Raw genomic sequence first — 22,975 nt, 5'->3', positions numbered from 1 at the left:
GTACTCAGACAGACGTAGGAGAGAAGGGAGGGGAGAGTAGGGGGAAAGGTCTGGGGGCGTTAACTGATATAAATAAGTATTTCCACTGCGTCCGGGCAGAGGCATGACAGGACAGGAAGATCTCCGGGGTCATGTTTGTTTACACAGACGGCAGAGCTCTGTAAATAGGAGAGGTACAGCTGTACTAGAACTTCTGTCATCCACCGCCTGTCCTGCTCTTTCGTCCCACTCCACAACTCTTCTAACTCCCCAACAACACTTCTAGTTACCAATTGCGCAATTGGGAGGATTGGAACTGGCAGTCATGTTAAATTGTTACACACTAATGTTTACCTCAACTAGGACTGCAGTTGTGTAGGTTGCTAACCTATCGAAAACAGTGTAACAATGTTGAAGTCTCTTTTATTAAGACAGCTATTATGACTGGTCATTTCATCCTTGTAGAGTTTGCCCAAGTTCTATGACCTGAATATGTCTCTGGGTTGATTTATGATATGATGAACAGGGTTGGCATTGGCAATGACTCACTTAAATATACAGAGTCCAAAGACTGAGGCCAGGTTCTCCACAGGCATGTGATTTGATTAGCTGTGAGAGACCACCTTTTTTAGTCTGGGTTAACTTTTAATGAACTATTTAGTTGTCTTATAGCTATTTAGCATTTTTATGGCTTTGGGGTAGAATCTGTCTCGGAGCCTGTTGGTCCGAGAACCGATGCTCTGGTACCGTTTTCCAGGCGGTAGCGGAGTGAACAGTCTATGGCTTGGGTGGCTGAAGTCTTGGCAATTTTCTGGGCCTTCCTCTGACACCGCCTGATATAGAGGTCCTAACATGCCATAATCTTATTTTCAAACTAGTGGTTGAGCTGCATGTAAACACAAGCGTTGCATATTGCAAGTTCTTTAACCCAATTTGCAGACAATGATGTGAAGCATGTTTGTGGGAACCAAAGCTTACATTGTGATAGATTAACATTCTGCCTCTCACCCCTTATGTCAGCTATAGGTTAGCAGAAACACACATTTCATATGGAAACTGTTACCTGGATTCAATCTACAGTGCTTTCAGAAAGTATTCACACCCCTTGACTTTTTCCCCCAAAAATTGTGTTAGAGCCTGATTTTGAAATCGATTCAATTGAGATTTTGTGTCACTGGTATACCCCATAATATGGAAAAATGTTTACAAATTAATAAAGAATTAAAAGAGGAAACGTCACAAGTATTCAATGATTCAATCACTTTGTTATGGCAAGTCAAAATAAGTTCAGGAAGTTCAGGAATAAGCCACATAATAAATTGCATGGACTCACTGTGTGCAATAATAGTGTTTAACATGCTTTTTGAATGACTACTTTGTCTCTGTACCCCACACATACAATTATCTGTAAAGTCCCTCAGTCGAGCAGTGTATTTCAAACACAGATTCAACCACAAAGACATGGGAGATTTTCCAATGCCTCACAAAGAAGGGCACTTATTGGTAGATGGGTAAAAATATTTAAAAATCATACATTGGATATCCCTTTGAGCATGATGACTTGCCTAGTTAAATAACAGTTAAATAAAATGGTGAAGTTATTAATTAAACTTTGGATGGTGTATCAATATACCCACTCATTACAAAGATACAGGCATCCTTCCTAACTCAGCTGCCAGAGAGGAAGGAAACCGCTCAGGGATTTCACCATGCCAATGGTGACTTCAAAACAGTTAGACTTTTTAATGTGTGTGGTGACTGACAGAGTCGAAAGCCTTGGCCAGGTCGATGAATACGACTGCACAGTATTGTCTCTTATCGATGACGGTTATGATATAAATAAATAAATAAATAAATAATGAAATCTGTGATGCCATTTGGAATCTGAGCATGGTACTTTTCACGTTAAGCCTACCTTTCCACCTCAGACAGATGAGGTCACAAGTGTTTCTCAGAGTAGGGCTTAACCCAAAGAGGTCACAAGTGTTCCTCTAAACAACAAGATCGCACAGTCTCACATCAGAATTAAAGGTTCCTCCATGTTTCTTAAACGTTACATTTCTAAGTGTTTAAGGTTAAGTTTAGGCATTAACTCCCAATGTTTAAGGCCTGTCCCTAAATGCTGTCTGGATTTAAACATCTTCTATTGTGCAGAAAGTGAATAGCTTAATCAACTGAGAGTGATAGAATTATATTACTTACCAAGCAAAGTCTATTTTTTGTCTCCTCTGCTAAATGTGGTAGCTCACCCTCTGAATGTAAAAAAAAAAACAGAAGCAACCAGTGATCCAGGTCACGGCACCAATGTAACAGTATTAGCTTCCGTCCCTCTCCTTGCCCCTACCTGGGCTCGAACCAGGGACCGTCTGCACAAATCAACAACTGATACCCACAAAGCATCGTAACCCATTACTCCACAAAAGCTGCGGCCCTTGCGGAGCAAGGGAAACAACTACTTCAAGGTCTCAGAACAAGTGACAGCACCGATTGAAACACTATTAGTGCGCACCCTGCTAACTAGCTAGCCATTTCACACCAGTTAGACCAGCATAAAGCTGTTATAGATAACTTTATATAATCGGATCGTTTTATTTTTTTCAAAATCTAAAACTAAGAAGGGGTAGGCCTCTGCTTTTTGCCATTTTCTTTAATAAAAGTTAGGTCTATAGCATGCCTTCTCATACACCCTCAATTTGAATCCTTGTTTTAACTTAACAGCCCCTCACTGACACAGAGGTAGGCTGTTTAAAGAGTGCATGGTGGGTGGAGGAATTTACTAACAAATTTATATATACACTGCTCAAAAAAATAAAGGGAACACTAAAATAACACATCCTAGATCTGAATGAGTGAAATATTTTTATTAAATACTTTTTTATTTACATAGTTGAATGTGCTGACAACAAAATCACACAAAAATGATCAATGGAAATCAAATTTATCAACCCATGGAGGTCTGGATTTGGAGTCACACTCAAAATTTAAGTAGAAAACCACACTACAGGCTGATCCAACTTTGATGTAATGTCCTTAAAACAAGTCAAAATTAGGCTCAGTAGTGTGTGGGGCCTCCACGTGCCTGTATGACCTCCCTACAACGCCTGGGCATGCTCCTGATGAGGTGGTGGATGGTCTCCTGAGGGATCTCCTCCCAGACCTGGACTAAAGCATCCGCCAACTCCTGGACAGTCTGTGCTGCAACGTGGCTTTGGTGGATGGAGCGAGACATGATGTCCCAGATGTGCTCAATTGGATTCAGGTCTGGGGAACGGGCGGGCCAGTCCATAGCATCAATGCCTTCCTCTTGCAGGAACTGCTGACACACTCCAGCCACATGAGGTCTAGCATTGTCTTGCATTAGGAGGAACCCAGGGCCAACCGCACCAGCATATGGTCTCAAAAGGGGTCTGAGGATCTCATCTCGGTACCTAATGGCAGTCAGGCTACCTCTGGCGAGCACATGGAGGGCTGTGCGGCCCCCCAAAGAAATGCCACCCCACACCATGACTGACCCACCGCCAAACCGGTCATGATGGAGGATGTTGCAGGCAGCAGAACGTTCTCCATGGCGTCTCCAGACTCTGTCACATCTGTCACACGTGCTCAGTGTGAACCTGCTTTCATCTGTGAAGAGCACAGGGTGCCAGTGGCGAATTTGCCAATCTTGGTGTTCTCTGGCAAATGGCAAACATCCTGCACGGTGTTGGGCTGTAAGCACAACCCCCACCTGTGGACGTCGGGCCCTCATACCACCCTCATGGAGTCTGTTTCTGACAGTTTGAGCAGACACATGCACATTTGTGGCCTGCTGGAGGTCATTTTGCAGGGCTCTGGCAGTGCTCCTCCTGCTCCTCCTTGCACAAAAGTGGAGGTAGCGGTCCTGCTGCTGGGTTGTGGCCCTCCTACGGCCTCCTCCACGTCTCCTGATGTACTGGTCTGTCTCCTGGTAGTGCCTCCATGCTCTGGACACTACGCTGACAGACACAGCAAACCTTCTTGACACAGCTCGTATTGATGTCCTGGATGAGCTGCACTACCAGAGCCACTTGTGTGGGTTGTAGACTCCGTCTCATGCTACCACTAGAGTGAAAGCACTGCCAGCATTCAAAAGTGGCCAAAACATCAGCCAGGAAGCATTTGAACTGAGAAGTGGTCTGTAGTCACCACCTGCAGAGCCACTCCTTTATTGGGGGTGTCTTGCTAATTGCCTATAATTTCCACCTGTTGTCTATTCCATTTGCACAACAGCATGTAACAATGTATTGTCAATCAGTGTTGCTTCCTAAGTGGACAGTTTGATTTCACAGAAGTGTGATTGACTTGGAGTTACATTGTGTTGTTTAAGTGTTCCCTTTATTTTTTTGAGCAGTGTATTTCAGCCTTGGTCAAACAGGTATATAGACCCACGTCTTATTTATTAAATAGGAAGAAATAGGCTCCAACAAAAAGCACCCTTGTTGTTTGTAGTCTAATTAAAATGAAGAAGCTTGAAATGAATTATGCCTACTCAAATATTCCTACTTTCAGCACCATGATCTGTCATTTTCGACTGATTGTGCTGCAGCTACTGCTTCAAGTATCAGCACCACAATGTAAGTACCCTAGAATCTGGATTATTGTAAATTCAATAACTATGATAAATACATAATGGGCAAGAAACATATTGTTTTGAATAAAATCAATTACAGTAGTAACATGCTATCAGAATTGACATCAGATCCTCCTTTTCATCTTAGCCTCTCCTTCTCATACTGAATAGAGTAGTGCAGGAAGTACGCCATCAGGAGGAGGCTGCAAGGTGGGCCAAGGCAGTCTCTCTTTCCAAACATGGACAGTGGACTTGATGGGACAGTGTGGAGAAGAGGAAGATCAGCTGGAAGGATCTGTGGGCCATGGAAGCGAGGCGGTTGAGCTTTTCCATCAGAGCAACATATGATATCCTTCCAACTCCAGTTAATCTTCACCAATGGTATGGTGAAGATCCGGACTGTGCCCTCTGTTCCATGCCAGCCAACCTCAGGCACATTCTCACAGGGTGTAAAACAAGCCTCACCCAAGGACGCTACACTTGGCGTCACAACCAAGTCCTTAAAAACCTTGCGTCCGCCCTGGAGGACAAGCGAGCTGCCACCAACTCCCTACCACCCCCAGCAGCATCACACCCCTTACGGACAAACTTTGTCTGCGAAGGGGCTAAACCACCGAAGCGCGGCTCGACATCATTAGAGCGAGACCAGCTGCGCTTGGCCCGCGACTGGAAAATGCTAGCTGACATTGGCCGGCAACTTGTGTTTCCTCCGGAGATCGCAACCACCACCCTAAGACCTGACATGGTGCTCTGGTCCCGTTCGCTCAAGAAGGTCTTTATCATTGAGCTCACAGTACCCTGGGAGGACTCAGTAGATGAGGCTTATTAGGGAAAGCATCTGCGCTATGCCGATCTAGCTGCCGAAGCACGGCATCATGGCTGGAACACAGTCCGACCAGTGGAGGTGGGCTGCAGAGGGAATGGGACACAAGCGTAGGATTGATCACCCTGTCGCTGGCCGCCTTTGGGGAGGGTGTATAGTGTGAAAGGCCGAAACACCCTAGGAACCAAAGGTACACTACTGACGATGCGCTCCCCAAATTTCACCAGGCTCACTGTTCATTAACTCTTGGAAGTGCTTGCACAAAGGATAGTAACATCTCATCCTGTGTTCTTGGAATCCACAGAATGAGTTATAATACACATAAAACCTAGCGGTCAAACAAGGAAATGGTTCCAATTGTTTCTCTACCATACAGGTGAAGATATTGATAAAGGTCACCTTGTCCCAGAGAGATTTACGTGGTTATCAAAATGTCACGCCAGGATGAGTCTACACAAAACACAGCCCTTATTTTGAGTGTTTCTAAAATTCCCTATGGAAAAAATGAATGGTGGAAAAATGAATGGTGGAAAAACGATTGGAACCATTTCCCTGTCTGACCGCTAGGTTTTATGGGTATCATGACACCACCACTGTGTGGCTCTATAGAACATATGCAATAGGCTAGTCCATGAGCAAGATAGTGCAGTTTTTTTTACAAGGCCTACAAAATATTTTTGGGAAGAAGGTGTTGACTCTCCTCCTGATCTGTCGCCATAGGCCTACACAGCACAGCCATTGGTCAGGCAGCACACAAAAATGTTCTTTGATCAGCAAGAGCAGGCCGGGGCTCAGGGTTGGAATAGCCACTGCTCTGTGTAATGCAAGAATCCCAGCAAGAAATATTACTTTTCTCTGTGCTTCTCCGAGCACGCACTTTAAAGCCTATAAATAGCCAAGGCTATGTATGGATCATTTGATTGAGATCACATTAAATATCCTATAGGCAGATTTGATATTGCGTGCCCAGCGGAGAATCAGAGCGGCATTGGGCACACTTCAATATATAGCCTAATAAGCAACTAATTCTAAAACACTGAGAAATATAAACATTTTATTAATGACAAATTACATGACCCTCCCCTGGACTAGATTTGGAAAAAAAGGCTAAACCCTCCCCTTGACTGAAATGTAAAAGCATGATCCTCCCCCATTTCCCTCAAGGCAACCATTCTGTACATGTCGGTCCATCCCTAGGAGGATGGTGCACTGCCAAAGGACTGAATTAGGTCAAACTTTCCAAGGAGTCTCTAGAGTTTACATATGTGCTCACTCTCTAAATACCACAATGTTCGCCATATGTGCTGAAGTCAAAAAGAAAGGTCTTCAGTGAATCATATTTTATGTTAGTCAGACAAGCAGTAAAAAACATCTACAATCACAATATTGAATTTCATTTATTGGAACTTTTTTGTTGAAAATAACAAAATAGAAAGAGCGAAATATTGCAAACATAAATACTGTAACCCAGACATTTAGAAAAAGAATAAGACAGAGTGGTTCAACATCATATAAAGTGACAGTTCTACTGTTTCTAACCTTTTTGGATCACAGATCACAGATTTCAACCCTGTAAATACTTTTACAAAGAAGCTTGACTAAGAATAAAACAATATCCCAGTAGTCTTATATTTGAGGAAGAATATAAACTGAAATATGTTGTGGTTTATTTAACTTTTTTTTATGGGATCTTCAAGTGACTAACAAAGCAGGTATCACAATTATTATATTTCTTAACATAAAATCATAATGGCAATAATGAATGCCATCTTTACATACAATGCATATCTGGTACTGGTTCAGTGCATACTGTATACAAAGTTGCTTATAAACATTGAAAGAGTTGATAATGTAGTACAAAAAAAAGAAGAACAAAAACATGCAGATGCAAAAAACACATTAAACCATTATGAATAGGACCAGCCTGGTGAACAAATGCAGGAAAGGGGTCATGCCACAAAGAACCAACAAACTAGTTTAAGGAACTGGACCTTATTCCTGTACAGTCTCTGGTATTTGCACAGCATATTATTCAGCAAGTTCTTAGTCCGGTCAAGACAGAGTGAGGTGTTTAGTACCTCCTTAACTAAAAAAAAAAAAAACAGTTTGGACAGTACAAGTAAAATACTGTACAATGCCAATGAACTTAAAAAGCAAGACTTGTATTCATCAGGCATAACGTGTTGACAGGCATCCACCATCCTGGTGCTTTGGTAAGATAGAAACAAAAAGTTTGTGCGGCTAGAATTGAAAAGAGTACATTAAAGTGCATTCCCTCGTTTTTTTCCAATCCCTGGATTTTTTCCAGTAAATACCTGGGAAATTCTTTCGAATTTAAATTTTGCATGGTTATACATTTCAATATGCTGAGATATTTGAACAGCCTTTTGTGTTTTCAACCAACATCTTCACAGGCCATTGTTGGTTTGTATTTCTCCACTGGGTCACCAGAGGAAAATGCCTTTTCCATTTGACCCAAGTAAAGTTCCAGAAATATACAAAAACAGCATTTATTCTAAGTAAACATAATCTATTGCATTAATTTGTTGAGAAACAATTTTGTTGAATTAGGCCTCTTAAAATGAGGCCGTTATTAAAATGTTCAACATAGGCATCTTTCAAAATTCTGTAGTTTAATGTAAGAAGTCGTAAAAACGCAATAAAGATGTATAGAAAAGGCCTACTTCAAAGCTCTTCTCAGGTATACATCAGTGAAATCTGGCACCAGGGAAAAAGAAACCTCTTGAAGGGTACAGAGCTTATCAGCAAAAATCGCTGGGAGCACTGGAGAGCAAGGCCGATGTGAAAGTTAGTGTTCAGGCTACAGAGGCAACTTTGTCACAGTTGCTGGTGTACTGAATGTCGGGCCTGTCGATGTCAGCCTTCTTTTTGTCCCAGCAGGGCAGAGCACACAGAAAGAGCGTGACTCCACCCAGGAGCACAGAGCCTCCACTGAAGTAGAAGGCCAGGTCATAGGACTGGGTCCAGTCAAAGAACCACCCTGGAACAGGAAGAAGAGAGAGAAAAAAACAATTTCAGCAAAATCTCTCGACGATATAGGAGTCAGCAAAAGACTAGCTAAAGGCCAACATCCTGAGTTCCACATTCTCACTCACGCATTAAGATTACATCATCTGTAAAAATGTTTTGACATATGGAAGAGTGATTCTCTGTAAAAGCATGAAGATGAACCTGTACAAGCTCTAACCTAACAACTGTAAATGTGGACCACACACACTCAGCAATGTTGACCAATGGTGTCAGAAGTGGGATCTTTCTTACCAACAACAGGGGGCCCAAGCATGATCCCGAATCCACCAAAGAACATGAGGATCCCATGGGCTTGGGTCAGTTTGTCCAGGCCCACGATCTTGGTAGTGATGTATGACGTTAGGGACCAGTTCCCAGAGAAGAAGCCCACCACAGCTGAGAGGACCTGCAGGCCTACGTAGCTCTTGGAGATGGGGATGAGGAGAAGGGCCGTCCCGGTCCCCAGCAGGGTGAAGGCGTACAGGAACACACTGTTGATCCACCTAATGTCTGCTAGCATGCCCAGGGTCAGCTTGCCCACACCGGTAGTGATGGCTACAATAGAGACCAGGGGGATGATTTTGACCTCGTCGATGAGGCCCTCACTCTGGGCCACGTCCTCCATGAAGAGGACCGGGGGGAAGGCTCCTAGGCTGAACAGGAATATAGCTATGCAGAGGGCCATGAAGTTTCTGTCATGCAGGAAGTCAGCCGTGGAGTGCATGTACTTTGAGTAAGCCTGACGCTTCTTCTTGATAATTTTCACAATGGCTAAACCTGCCATGAACCCCCTTTTGTTGTCAGGTGTGGGGATGTCTTTGGCGTCGATGGTGATCAGGTGATCCTTGACCGCCAGCTTTTTCTCGCCAGTGCCCGGTGTGGTCTTGAGGTCGTCAGCAGGCGGTTTCTTGAAAGGCTGCTCCTTTGTGCGCTCCAGAGCAGCCTTCTGTTTGAGGTAGTAGCCAGGCATGTTCAGGGGCCTCATGAAGCCGGCACAGGCCATGAGGTTGAGGGCCAAGGCCCCGATGATCAGCAGACAGCCTTCCAGGCCAAAGAGAACAATCAGCTCATTCTGAGCTGTGGCATAGAGGAACCCTCCCACACTTGTGCCTAAATGAGAGAAGGGAAAAATTGAGTGTTGGCATTCCAAGAATGAGCCCTTAGACATTCATTAATATGAATTTAATAAAATCCTTGCTTAGTGGGACATCATTACCTAAAGCTACCCTCCCTCAAGGGGACAAACACAGAATGCCCCAGAACTGTGTTGTATTACCAGTGTTCTTCTTGTCACCAGTCCACTTCCCTAATCACAAGGCTACAGTGTTTCTAGACTAGAATGTTTACCTTGGCATTCCAAGACTTCCGGCTTCTGAAACATGAAAGAACTGAGCATGAAGACTTGGTGTGAACCCAGTGAGCGAAGAGGGGGGCTGAAGTACCTGTGGTGACTATGCCGAGGGCGAGGCCACGTCTCTTGTCAAAGTACTGACAGGTGATGGTCAATGTGGCAGCATAGACAAGACCGCAGCCAAGACCTGTGGACAACAAAAACAGAGGTATTTTGATTAGCACATTTTAGAGGAGCATGTAGCTACAGTACCTTATTTTTTACCATGTTGAAGAAGACATTTAATGTTCTGAGCAAAGCCTTGCACAGTAAACTGTGTACATTAATGTGAAACTGTGGGACTTGGATAAGGCCATCTTAGTCATGTAATAAGTGAATTCACCATGTTTAAAATATGTTGTTCTGTGATAAATATGTTACATATTAACCATACAAATAACTTTTGTTTAGTGTAAAATCACCCCAACGGTAATTTGATCCTCAAAGGATGACTGGGCGGAAAAGTGATGAGAGAATATTGAGCCACACGTGTTGAGTTTAAGGGATGGTCTAAAAATAGACACATTTCTTCAAATATGCATGGCCTCTCTCTCAGGCCAATGCCACAGGCAGTGGCCGTCTATTGGGCTCTTTCCCCCTAAACATGGCACAGCTGTCACTGGGTGTTAGATAATGAGCTGCGATGGGTGCATTCAAACTGTTGGGGGGAGGCATCAGTCACATGGCAATCCGACTCTACCCTATTTTTATATTTCTGAATACATCCTACATATACCCTCATCCTACACATACCCTCACAGTGAATGTGTGGTGGAGACTAGACATGAACCTATTTTGAATAGACATGAACCTATTCAATTCTTCTTATGTGTCTTATCTATCATTTACTTGTGTTATTGCTTAACTGTGTAATAGGTTTATGTAATGATGAGTTAAAAACACAATTCACTTCCAACAAAACCACAGAGTAAACAAGCAACTTCCTATAATTTCTCTCACACTTGCAAGGCTAATCCTATATCTAATAGTGGATCACACAAACCGCAGACTTGCTTCAGCAGAAAAAGACCATCACGAGCTTCTCACTTACCGACGACAATCCCGTAAGAGAAGATGAGGAACTGGACGTTTGGGGCGAAGGCGCTGAGCATCAGGCCCCCTGCCACCATGACCCCACTGAAGATGGTCACAGGGCGTGCCCCAAAGTTATCCACACAGGCACTGCAGACAGGACCTGGGAGATAAAATAGGGCAGAGAGGAAGTGAGAATTCAGTGTGGGTGTGTGTGGGAAAGTTGAGGATACATTGTTGAATAGACTCAGTGAGTTAGGTAGTAGCAAAAATGAGATGACACAAAGAAATACACATGATGGAATTAATATGGGGCATTCAGGATGCATGTGGTGTTAGCAACAGATGGCTTTCCTAAACAATACAAAAGCAGCAAAAAGGTAAGTGATACCGTTCAAGGTGTACCGTACTTGTTGGGCTTTCATGGCAGGAAAACCTGATGTATCAACTTTAACCATGTGACATGGTCCCCTTTTCTGCCCTGATATTATTTTAACCTTATCGCTCCCTATGTAGGACAGAGTGCTTGTGACCCTATTCGTTCTCCTCATATGATTACAACGAGGTCCCCTTAAGCGGCACTAGCTAGTTATTAGACACCTAAGCAGAGGTGAAGGGTCAGGGAAAAGGGCAGCCTGTGATGTTCGTTCGTCATCATCCTCAAACCATATCGAATTTAAAAGCACACCGAGTTACAGAAATATATCTTACAGTGCCTTCAGAAAGTATTCACGCCCCCTTACTTTTTCCACATTTTGTTGTTTTACAAAGTAGGATTCAAATATATTTGTCATTTTTTTGTCAATGATCTACACAAAATACTCAAATGTTAAACTGGAAGAAATGTTTAAAAAAAGAAATGTTATAAAAAAACGAATATCTCGATTAGATTAAGTGTCAAAATCACATTTGGCAGTGATTATAGCTGGGTAAGTCTAATAGCTTTGCACACCTGGATTTTACAATATTTGCACATTATTTTTTTTTTTATTGTTCAAGCTCTGTCTTGTTGGTTGTTGATCATATGTAGATAAAAAATATATATATATTGCCATAGATTTTCAAGACGATTTAAGTCAAAACTGTAACTAGGCCACTCAGGAACATTCAATATCATCTTGGTAAGCAACTCCAGTGTATATTTGGCCTTGTGTTTTAGGGTATTGTCCTGCTGAAAGGTAAATTTGTCTCCCAGTGTCTGGTGGAAAGCAGACTGAACCAGGTTTTCATCTAGGACTTTGCCTGTGCATAGCTCTATTCCATTTCTTTTTATCATTAAAAAAACTCCATAGTCCTTGCCGATGACAAGCATACCCATAGCATGATGCTGCCCCCACCATGCTTGAACATATGAAGAGTGGTACTCAGTGATGTGTTGTGTTGGATTTGCACCAATCACAGCTCCGTATTCAGAACATAACATTTATATTTTTGCTGCTTTTTTATTTATTTGTTCTATCTCTCAATTCCGTGATATCCAGTTTGTAGTTACAGTCTTGTCCCATTGCTGCAACTCCTGTACGGACTCGGGAGCCATACATCCTCCGAAACACGGCCCTGCCAAGCCGAAGTGTTTCTTGACACACTGCTCGCTTAACTCAGAAGCCAACCGCACCAATGTGTCGGAGGAAACACCGTCCAACTGGGGACAGTGTCAGCATGCATGCGCCCGGCCAGCCAAAAGAGTCGCTAAAACACGATGGGACAAGGACATCCTGGCCGGCTAAACCCTCCACTAACACAGACGGCGCTGGGCCAATTGTGCGCCGCCTAATGGGTCACCTGGTCGCGGCCGGCTGCGACACAGCCCGGGATCGAACCCGGAGCTGTAGTAAAGAACCCAGATGTGCCTTAGACCACTGCGCCACTCCGGAGGCCATTTGCAGTTTTACTTTAGTGCCTTATTGCAAACAGGATGTATGTTTTGGAATATTTTTATTCTGTACAGGCTTCCTTCTTTTCACTGTCAAAGACTCAATCATGGACACTCTCACTGACAGTTGTGGCTGCTTCGAGTGATGTATTTTTGTCTCTATCTTCTTGCCTTTGTGCTGTTGTCTGTGCCCAATAATGTTTGGACCATGTTTTGTGCTGCTACCATGTTGTGCTGCTTCTATGTTGTGTTGCTACCATGTTGTTGTCATGTTGTGTTGCTTCCATGCTGTGTTGTCATGTGTTGCTGCTATACTATATTGTCGTCTTAGGTCTCTCTTTATGTACTGTAGTGTTGTGGTGTCTCTTGTCGTGATGTGTGTTTTGTCCTATATTTTTCTTTTATATTACTTGCCTAGTTAAAGGTTAAATAAAAATATATTAAATAAAAATCCAAATGTAATTAATAACTTCAGTATGCTCAAATGGATATTCAATGTCTGCTTTTTTAAATTGTTACCAATCTACCAACAGGTTCTCTTCTTTGTAATGCATTTGAAAATCTCCCTGGTTTTTGTGGTTGAATTTGTTCGATGTTTTTCATTCACTATTTAACTGAGAGACCTTACAGAAAATTGTCAGTGTGGGGTACAGAGATGAGCTAGTCATTCAAATATCATGTTAAACACTATTTTGCACATAGTGAGTCCATGCAACTTATTATGAGAGTTGTTAAGCACATTTGTTTTCCTTAACTTATTTAGGCTTGCCATAACAAAGAATTTGAATACTTATTGACTCAAGACATTTTAGATTTTCATTTCAATAAATTTGTAGAAATGTCAAAAAACATAATTCCACTTTGGCATTATGGGGTATTGTGAGTAGGCCAGTGAGAAAACAATTACATGTAATTCATTTTAAATTCAGGCTGTAACACAACAAAATGTACAAAAAGTCAAGGTGTGAATTGTTTCTGAAGGCACTGTATATCCTGATTGATGGCACAAGGGAAATATAGGTCTGTTAAGGACAAATTGGATCCTTCAGTGGACAGAAGCAAGGGCTTGTGTAAGGTTTTGGGAGACCGTATGGGCCCAGATCCACAGCGGGGCAAAAGGGGGCTCAACCCCATCAGTTGAAACATGTGCCCCCTCAGTTTTAGTTTTATGGCCTTATATAAAAATAGCAATAAAGTTCAAATGATTGAGTGACAGGTTACCGCTGAGCTGTGTCAGCACAATGGACAGAGTGCGCCGCGGTGTGTGTAGAGGGGATATGGAATGCCAGTGGGGTGGTTAGGTATGACTCCTTTGGGTTTCCATAAAAAGCGTGAAAAATGCCGTAAGTCTTGAACATTATAAAAACGTTTAATTTGCATCCTTAAAATCACCCCCCCCCCAGCTCTGCAGGACCAGGTACTGTATAGGCTATTAGCTAAAGTAAGGTGCATTCTTGTATACACATCCCTAGAGGTTCCCTTACATTACTTAATGACCACAATCTGTTTTCTTTCTAGACAATACTGAAAACAAAATACACTGGGAGCTGTGAACTGGGTATGTAGTCTACTGTGTGTGATGCTGAAGGCTTGATGCATGGCAAGATATAATAGTTGTCATGACTTGTTGAGTAGTTATAGATATCACTGAAAACCCTTTTAGTAATAGTGGCTTTTGTTTGCATGAAAGTGGGGTGTAATTTGTCTTGATCACCCAATGAGGCACTATTAATATTTATTTTTCAAGGAAGCAGATGTTCTTCTAAGAGACACCCTAGAGGCAGCAAGGTGGTGAGAACGCTTAACATCTAAAGGCACTGTTTCCTTCCCTAGTGTAATTGGGATGGACGGGGAAGACCACTTAAAGAACTACAGTTGTATGATTGCTTGGATGAAGAGGAACATATTATCCTCAAGGAACCATTCAAGTTCCAGTTCCAGAGAGATTATGAGATGTTCTATGTGGAGGCAGTTGACAACAGGAAAATGCCTGTCTTTGCCTCTTGAGGAGCAGGAGTGAAGCCATTTGAGGAGTGGTCAAACCTTGTTTTTGTCTGCTGTGTTAATTGTTTCAATTGTTAATTGTGTTGTTTAGTAAAGATGACGTAGAAGTCACCCGAGTCTGATCTCTTTACTGGAGCTGGTATAACTTAATGTACAAAGCACATTCAGCTTGTCAGTATGAGGAAAGTAAATAGCATTATAAATCAGGATAGGTAGTAACTGTGTGTGTGTGTGTGTGTGTGTGTGTGTATATACACATTGAAATAATATAACATTTATCAACAATTTTAACAGTACATGACATAACAAGTCTGTTCACTGCAACAATATCAGTGGCTTGTCTCATAGCATGAAGCAAAAAGTGTTACAACATGTTCTGGTATCACTTTATATAATATTTCTTACGATCTTCAAAAATGAAATGCATTTGTATTCAATGTGTGCCTTGCACAAACATGTTTGTATTCAGTGTGTGACTGTCAAACCTCAGATGGACAACAACAACAAAAAACAGGTGGGTGGGGTAAAATGTGGGCGGAGTCAAATGTTTAACTGCCCAGCCCAGAACTGCACACTGCAGTCAGGGGGTACTTGACACACTGCAGTCAGGGGGTACTTGACACACTGCAGTCAGGGGGTACTTGACACACTGCAGTCAGGGGGTACTTGACACACTGCAGTCAAGGGGTACTTGACACACTGCAGTCAAGGGGTACTTGACACACTGCAGTCAGGGGGTACTTGACACACTGCAGTCAGGGGGTACTTGACACACTGCAGTCAGGGGGTACTTGACACACTGCAGTCAGGGGGTACTTGACACACTGCAGTCAGGGGGTACTTGACACACTGCAGTCAGGGGTGTCAGGGGGTACTTGACACACTGCAGTCAGGGTTGTCAGGGGGTACTTGACACACTGCAGTCAGGGGTGTCAGGGGGTACTTGACACACTGCAGTCGGGGGTACTTGACACACTGCAGTCGGGGGTACTTGACACACTGCAGTCGGGGGTACTTGACACACTGCAGTCGGGGGTACTTGACACACTGCAGTCGGGGGGTACTTGACACACTGCAGTCGGGGTACTTGACACACTGCAGTTAGGGGTACTTGGCAGAGATAGGTTGGCACCAAATCTGTAGCCTGTCAATCAATGGTCTGAGTCTTGGCATTCAAACTTGTTTGTGGTATAGCTCGATACAGGCAGAATTCAATGTAAAAATGTTTTGCCCTCTCACCGATTTCAACTGCCCCCTTAGTCACTTTATCCTGGCGTCGGGCCTGAGACGGTATCACCTCACTAACCCGTAATCTGCTGCCAACTCATTAAAGACTGCTATGATTTCCTAGCATTGTGCCAAGTCAAATGCAGCCCAATCCATTTATTTTCCAAAGCTATATGCACATTGAACTACTACTTGTTTTAGTACAGTGAATCAGTCAATCTCTGGATAGAGGAGACAGATGGTGATGAAAACCTGAGTCTTAAATATGACTGTTCTTGTTATGCATGTCACTTGTGCGGAGACATATTGAATTACCGATCAGACCGCTGACAACCCAAGGATGTGTGTAAAGAATAGCCAATCACGTCTTGTTGAACCCTGTCTCCACCTCCTTTCCATTTCACCACCAGTTAAAACAGCCCACGGTGTAAGGCTGCGTAGCCCAGCTGCCAAGTCCCACACGTGTACTGGGAGCAATCTGTATAGTCATGACATTTCACTGACCTCTGAAAAGGCGACAAAGTGAAGGGAGGCTTAGCCTGGTGGTAAATGTAAACCAAGACCGTGATCTCTCTGATCTTTGAATACAGCTTGCAGACATGCAGTGAACTGAGTCCTCATGTGTCCCCTGGTCATTCCAAACTAATGAAACTGTTCAAATCTTTATTATCCTTCCTATTATCATTTTCCCTTTCCCACACACACCCTCTGTATGGTCACAGCTACGTAAGGGCTCCTCCTGCAGGTATGACAGGGCTGACTGTGGGGCGGCAGGTAGCCTAGCGTTCAAGAGCATTAGGCCAGTAAACAATAGGTCGCTGGTTCGAGTCGGTGAGGTGAAAAATCTGACTGTGCCCTTAGTCCCTTATTGCGCCTGTAAGTCGCTCTGGATAAGAGCGTCTGCTAAATGATATAAATGTAAATTACTTATCAACCAATAACCTCAACTAAGTGTTAAGAGCACCAAAGTGCACCGTTTTCTTCATCTACCTAGGACAAGTCAGCACTGCACTTTCACAACTGTTGATATGTAGCAGGTAAAATACTCATTTTCCCATCTTATGTGCCACTAACTTGGTTAGATAAAAACTGGTCTGTTACTTCACCCATAATGCCACATAACTGTATGTGTTTATGGAGACATTGGACCATTCTTTTGTCTGGTTCTCTGTCAGTGACATCATTAATTATACAACAGCAACAGGTGCATACCAGGTGAGACTCTAAAGGAGACAATGTAGCTGCAACTGTAAAGTACATAGATAAGTAAATTCAGGTCTAACCACTGACATGATGTTAAGCATATCAAGTCATAGCCATGCCAAGTAAATCAATATGGAATTCTTGAACAGATGTTCAGATGCTGAGTTGAATAAATGTATGTTAAGAAATCTTTGTTTTATAATATACAGAATTCTGCAGTTAAGCACAGTGAACTCGGTCTTTGGATGATAGCATTAGCCTATACCTATACAGTAACTCAATAAATAAACAAAGATATTTGGAGAATACTCACTGGCTATGAGTCCCACTCCAGAGACCAAGGAGCCGACCCATGCCGTCATGCCTTTCCCCTCCTGGAAGGTATGGAGCCACTCTGGGTACAGGACGCCCACCGACTGGGGGGAGCCGTAGGCCAGGAACTGGGCCATGAAGCAGGCCACAATGACCACCCATCCCCAACCTCCATCCAGCGCTTTCTTTGAGGTATGAGGACTCATGCTGTCTGCTTGGATCTTACAACTTCAACAGGGAGGGTTCCTGGGGAAAACAGAAAAATAGCAAAACGTTTTAAAAACAAGCGCAATAGACAAGCAATTGACCAAATGCATGAGAATACAGACAAAATAAATCACATGCAAGTTTGGAACCAGGAATCATGATCAAGGAAGAGATACATGTCATAAGTTGAGTTCTAAAGTAGTAGATAAATGCCAAATACACACATGTCTTGATGTTGATGCTGCTCTTGCCTGGTCTACCAGGCAGGTCACCTGTGTTACTGTACTTCCTAAACAGAGTGCAACCTTCCCATCCTGCGCTGCCCGTTTTGTGCCCTCGCAGACCACACCTTGAAGGAGGGGAGTTTGGTGTCTGGACTGCCTACTTTAACCTGCCTTTTGTCTATTTCCCATAAGTTCTGGCACGAAACATTGATATTTTAGAGGCGCATCCTGTTTCCTGTGCTGACGGAAACGTTTTAAAAAAAATCTTTCATGAATAATTTGTGCCAGAGAGAAAATTGAGCTGTCGGTGCACTACTGCAGCATCCTCTCTAGCGCGACAAAAGTTGTGCATCTATCAATTTCCAATAAACATAATTATATGGAGGAACACCGTGCCAACTACACATAGCAACCTATTTTCTTTATTAAACAATGTTTTTTTTGCTTGCATTTACGAGATATTCGTTGGCAGTTAATCACCCATTGCATAGCCTACAAATATATATTACGTTGTATTTAGCCATAGCCCTACTATGTTATAATGTTGTGCTATAGTAGCCGATTGTTATTTTATTAACACAAGGAAATACATGCGACTTACCTCAACAACATACAAAAAAATAACAGCCACAAGCACAACATGCAACTGCAGGATACGTGCGCGTTTGCCTACAGGGAGTTGCCATGAAGGATGGTTGGTATCCCGATAATAACTATGTATAATCGAGAAGAAAAAATATATATATAAAATATATATATATACACAACACCGGCGGATGCCGAGCGCCCGCTAGGCTATATCTGAGGACCGGTGAGGCAGACCCGGGTCCCCCAGCATATTAGCTACGCGCACAGTATTCGTTTTATAGCCTGTAGCTTTGTTGCCGGAGACCAAACCGGTTCAAAGCTGTTTTTGCTGGTCCAGATTTGTGTGCTACCAACGTTGAGGAAACTCTGCTTCCTCTTCATCATGTGCGACTGTGTGGAGCTACAGAGCGTACACTACACACTGCCACCGAGTAAACGCAACTGAATACGGATATGTTTTCTTCTATTTGATAATAGGCCCATCAATTCAATACTGATAGGCTACATTGTATGCATCGTGATAATAGTAGTCATAGGTGGGGTGGGGGACATGTTATTCAACTGCATGCATAGGCTATCAATTATAAAAGTTAACATTTGTAATTAGCCTACCTGTGATGATCAAAAAGCGCTTCAAAGTATTTCAAGTCAAATCAGATTGAATGTTTCTTCACAAATAGTGTAAAAGCACCTTTGAATTTGTAAAAACTAAACGGAGTAATTATTTGTTATCGCAATGAAAAATAGCTGTTTCTTTTCTCTTTACAGTGAATACAAGTTTTATATATGCACTTTAATATACACATAATAGACCTACTCTAAACGACAAGTAAAGGGATCCTCCGGAGTTAGCGCAGAAGGAGGTTATTTTGCCGGTGATGCTTGAGTGTGAAGTCTGAGCAATATTTATCAGGAACATTGTTAATATTGCGTCTGGTCCAGTCAGAACTGGTTACTTGTTGGCAAGTAGCCTAACATCAATTTGCACGGAGCGCTTGTTGCCGCTGATTGTGATAAAGCCTGGTCTCATAGACTTGACGTAACATAGTGAACTTAAATCCGGTACACTCAAATTAATATGATAGGTTACATTTGACATGGTTACATATGACAAGTTACTTAAGGCAAAAACGAAGGTAGGGTGGTTGGTCAGGGTGGAGGGGTGGACTTATAATGTGAACATCAAGTAACCAAGATTGCAAGTTCAAATCTCATCAAGGACAACTTTAGCATTTTAGCTAACCCTTCCCTTAACACTTTTAGCTAACCCTAACCTTAAACCTTTCAGCTAGCCTTTCCCCTAACCTTAATCCCTAGCCTAGCTAATGTTAGCCAGCTAGCCAACATTAGCTACCTAAGTAGAATTCATAACATATCCAACTTTTTACAAAAATCTGGAAGATATTGTACATTTTTGCCAAAATCTTAACATATTGCATATTTTGAAAATTCATAACATATCATACATTTAGCAAATTCTTAACATATTGTATATTTAGCAAATTCGAAACATATCATTCGAAATGTACGAAATGAGTGATGGACGTCCACAAATGAATACATACCATACGGAATGTAACATATCATACTAAATTGAGTGTCTCGGATTTACGTACAGAATAATATGAAATGCTCTGAGGCCAGGTTGGATGGGGATGTACTTTGAGATGAACTGCCACCCACACAATCTATCCTGAACAAAAATATAAATGCAACATGTAAAGTGTTGGTCCCATGTTTCATGAGCTGAAATAAAAGATCCCAGAAATGTTCCATATGCACAAAAAGCCTATTTCTCCCCGCAAAAATGGCACACATTTCTTTACATCTCTGTTAGTGAGCATTTCTCCTTTGCAAGATAATCCATCCACCTGACAGGTGTGGCATATCAATCAAGAAGTTGATTAAACAGCATTATCATTATACAGGTGCACCTTATGTTCAAATCAAATAGTATTTGTTACATGCGCAGAATACAACAGGTATAGACCTTAGTAGAATGCTTACTTACAAGCCCTTAACCAACAACGAGGTTGAAAAAAAATACAGAAAAAATCAAATAAAGGAAACAAATAATTAAAGAGCAGCAGTAAAATAACAATAGCGAGGCTATATACAGTGGGTACCGGTACAGAGTCAATGTGAGGGGGCACCGGTTAGTCCAGGTAATATGTACATGTAGGTAGAGTTATTAAAGTGACTATGCATAGATAATAAGAGAGTAGCAGGGGGGCAATGCAAATAGTCTGGGTAGCCATTTGATTAGATGTTCAGGAGTCTTATGGCTTGGGGGAAGAAGCTGTTTAGAAGCCTCTTGGACCTAGACTTGACACTCTGGTACTGCTTGCCGTGCGGTAGCAGAGAGAACAGTCTATGACTAGGGTGGCTGGAGTTTAAAAAAAACAATTTTTAGGGCCTTCCTCTGACACCGCCTGGTATAGAGGTCCTGGATGGCAGGAACCCTGACCCCAGTGAAGTACTGGGCCGTACGCACTACCCTCTATAGTGCCTTGCGGTCGGAGGCTGAGCAGTTGCCATACCAGGCAGCGATGCAACCAGTCAGGATGCTCTCAATGGTGCAGCTGTAGAACCTTTTGAGGATCTGAGGACCCATGCCAAATCTTTTCAGTCTCCTGAGGGGGAAAAGGTTTTGTCGTGCCCTCTTCACGACTGTCTTGGTGTGCTTGGACCATGTTAATTTGTTGGTGATGTGGACACCAAGGAACTTGAAGCTCTCAGCCTGCTCCATTACATCCCTGTCGATGAGAATGTGGTGTGCTCGGTCGTCCATTTCCTGTAGTCCACAATCAGCTCATTGTTGGGGACAATAAAAGGCCACTCTAAAATATGCATTTTTTCACACAACTCAATTGTACAGATGTCTCAAGTTTTGAGGGAGTGTGCAATTGGCATGCTGACTGTAGGAACGTCCACCAGAGATGTTGCCAGAAAATGTAATGTTAATTTCTCTACCATAAGTCGCCACCAACGTTGTTTTAGAGAATTTGGCAGTATGTCCAACCGGCCTCACAACCGCAGACCACGTGTAATCATGCCAGCCCAACTCCACATCCAGCTTCTTTGTGTAATACATCAACAACATCATATTGCCATAGGCCTACACAGCCTGGTCTCATAGACTAGAGAAAAGGCTTTCCAACCCTGTTCCTGGAGCACTATCGTGCCAAAGGCTTTTACTCCAACCCTAACTAACAAGTTTTGCAAATTCGCAACAAATTGTACGAATTGCAATTCGTAACATATTGCAATTCGTAGTATATCATACGAAATGGATGATGGACATCCACAAATTAATACACAAGTAATTTTTTCCACAATTGTTTACAGACAGATTATTTCACCTATAATTCACTGTATCACAATTGTCAGAAGTTTACATACACTAAGGTGACTGTGCCTTTAAACTGCTTGGAAAATTCAAGAAAATTATGTCTTTAGAAGCTTCTGATAGGCTAATTGACATAATTTGAGTCAATTGGAGGTGTACCTGTGGATGTATTTCAAGGCTTACCTTCAAACTCTGTGCCTCTTTGCTTGACATCATGGGAAAATTAAAATAAATTAGCCAAGACCTCCACAACTCTGGATCATTCTTGGGAGCAATTTCCAAACGCCTGAAGTTACCACGTTCATCTGTATAAACAATAGTACGCAAGTATCAACACCATGGGACCACGCAGCCGTCATACCGCTCAAGAAGGAGACGCATTCTGTCTCCTAGAGATGAACATACTTTGGTGCGAAAAGTGCGAATCAATCCCAGAACAACAGCAAAAGACCTTGTGAAGATGCTGGAGGAAACAGGTGCAATTGTATCTATATCCACAGTAAAAAGAGTCCAATATCGACATAACCTGAAAGGCCGCTCAGCAAGGAAGAAGCCACTGCTCCAAAACCGCCATAAAAAAGCCAGACTACGGTTTGCAACTGCACATGGGGACAAAGGTCGTACTTTTTGGAGAAATGTCCTCTGGTCTGATGAAACAAAAATAGAACTGTTTGGCCATAATGATCATTGTTATGTTTTGGGGGAAAAGTGGGATGCTTGCAAGCTGAAGAACACCATCCCAACCGTGAAGCACAGGGGTGGCAGCATCATGTTGTGGGGGTGCTTTGCTGCAGGAGACCCTGGTGCACTTCACAAAAAGATGTCTTGGTCGCAAAGGGGTCTTCCAAATGGACAATGACCCCAAGCATACTTCCAAAGTTGTGGCAAAATGGCTTAAGGATAGCAAATTCAAGGTATTGGAGTGGCCATCACAAAGCCCTGACCTCAAACCTATAGAACATTTGAGGGCAGAACTTAAAAAGCATGTGCGAGCAAGGAGGCCAACAAACCTGACTCAGTTACACCAGCTCTGTCAGGAGGAATGGGCCAACATTTACCCATCTTATTGTGGGAAGCTTGCTACCCGAGAACATTTGACCCAAGTTAAACAATTTAAAGGCAATGCTACCAAATACTAATTGAGTG

General features: G+C 42.7%; 1 protein-coding gene across 4 annotated transcripts; it reads right to left on the bottom strand.

Annotated features, from left to right (window-relative positions):
- Positions 1 to 6,768: 6,768 nt before the first annotated feature.
- LOC109899757 (monocarboxylate transporter 9) lies at positions 6,769 to 19,393 on the bottom strand. Of its 4 annotated transcripts, none has more exons than XM_020495267.2 (6): positions 19,298 to 19,393; positions 17,463 to 17,707; positions 10,862 to 11,005; positions 9,863 to 9,958; positions 8,673 to 9,530; positions 6,769 to 8,391 (listed from the first exon to the last, which is right to left on the bottom strand). In XM_020495267.2, exons 2-6 carry the CDS (start codon positions 17,665 to 17,667, stop codon positions 8,207 to 8,209), a joined length of 1,488 nt encoding a protein of 495 aa, XP_020350856.1. In that variant the 5' UTR covers positions 17,668 to 17,707; positions 19,298 to 19,393; the 3' UTR covers positions 6,769 to 8,206. The 4 variants fall into 4 exon arrangements, with proteins under 4 accessions (XP_020350856.1, XP_020350854.1, XP_020350852.1 ...); XM_020495265.2 differs by having other exon boundaries at positions 19,093 to 19,372; XM_020495263.2 differs by lacking the exon at positions 19,298 to 19,393 and adding an exon at positions 18,494 to 18,785.
- Positions 19,394 to 22,975: the final 3,582 nt, after the last annotated feature.

The sequence above is a fragment of the Oncorhynchus kisutch genome, linkage group LG11, assembly GCF_002021735.2.
Source record: "Oncorhynchus kisutch isolate 150728-3 linkage group LG11, Okis_V2, whole genome shotgun sequence".
NCBI classification, from domain to species: domain Eukaryota; kingdom Metazoa; phylum Chordata; class Actinopteri; order Salmoniformes; family Salmonidae; genus Oncorhynchus; species Oncorhynchus kisutch.
The sequence above is the reverse complement of the archived record's forward strand: the minus strand, read 5'-3'. Positions and strand labels throughout refer to the sequence as shown.

Bases quoted from the DNA above. Each gene is read 5' to 3' on its own strand.
- LOC109899757 (XM_020495267.2), bottom strand. From the start codon at position 17,667: ATGAGTCCTCATACCTCAAAGAAAGCGCTGGATGGAGGTTGGGGATGG. The intron at 9,959-10,861 runs GTAAGTGAGAAG...TGTTGTCCACAG, and splicing joins CTCTTACGGGATTGTCGTCG to GTCTTGGCTGCGGTCTTGTC. The intron at 8,392-8,672 runs GTAAGAAAGATC...TTCCTGTTCCAG, and splicing joins GCTTGGGCCCCCTGTTGTTG to GGTGGTTCTTTGACTGGACC.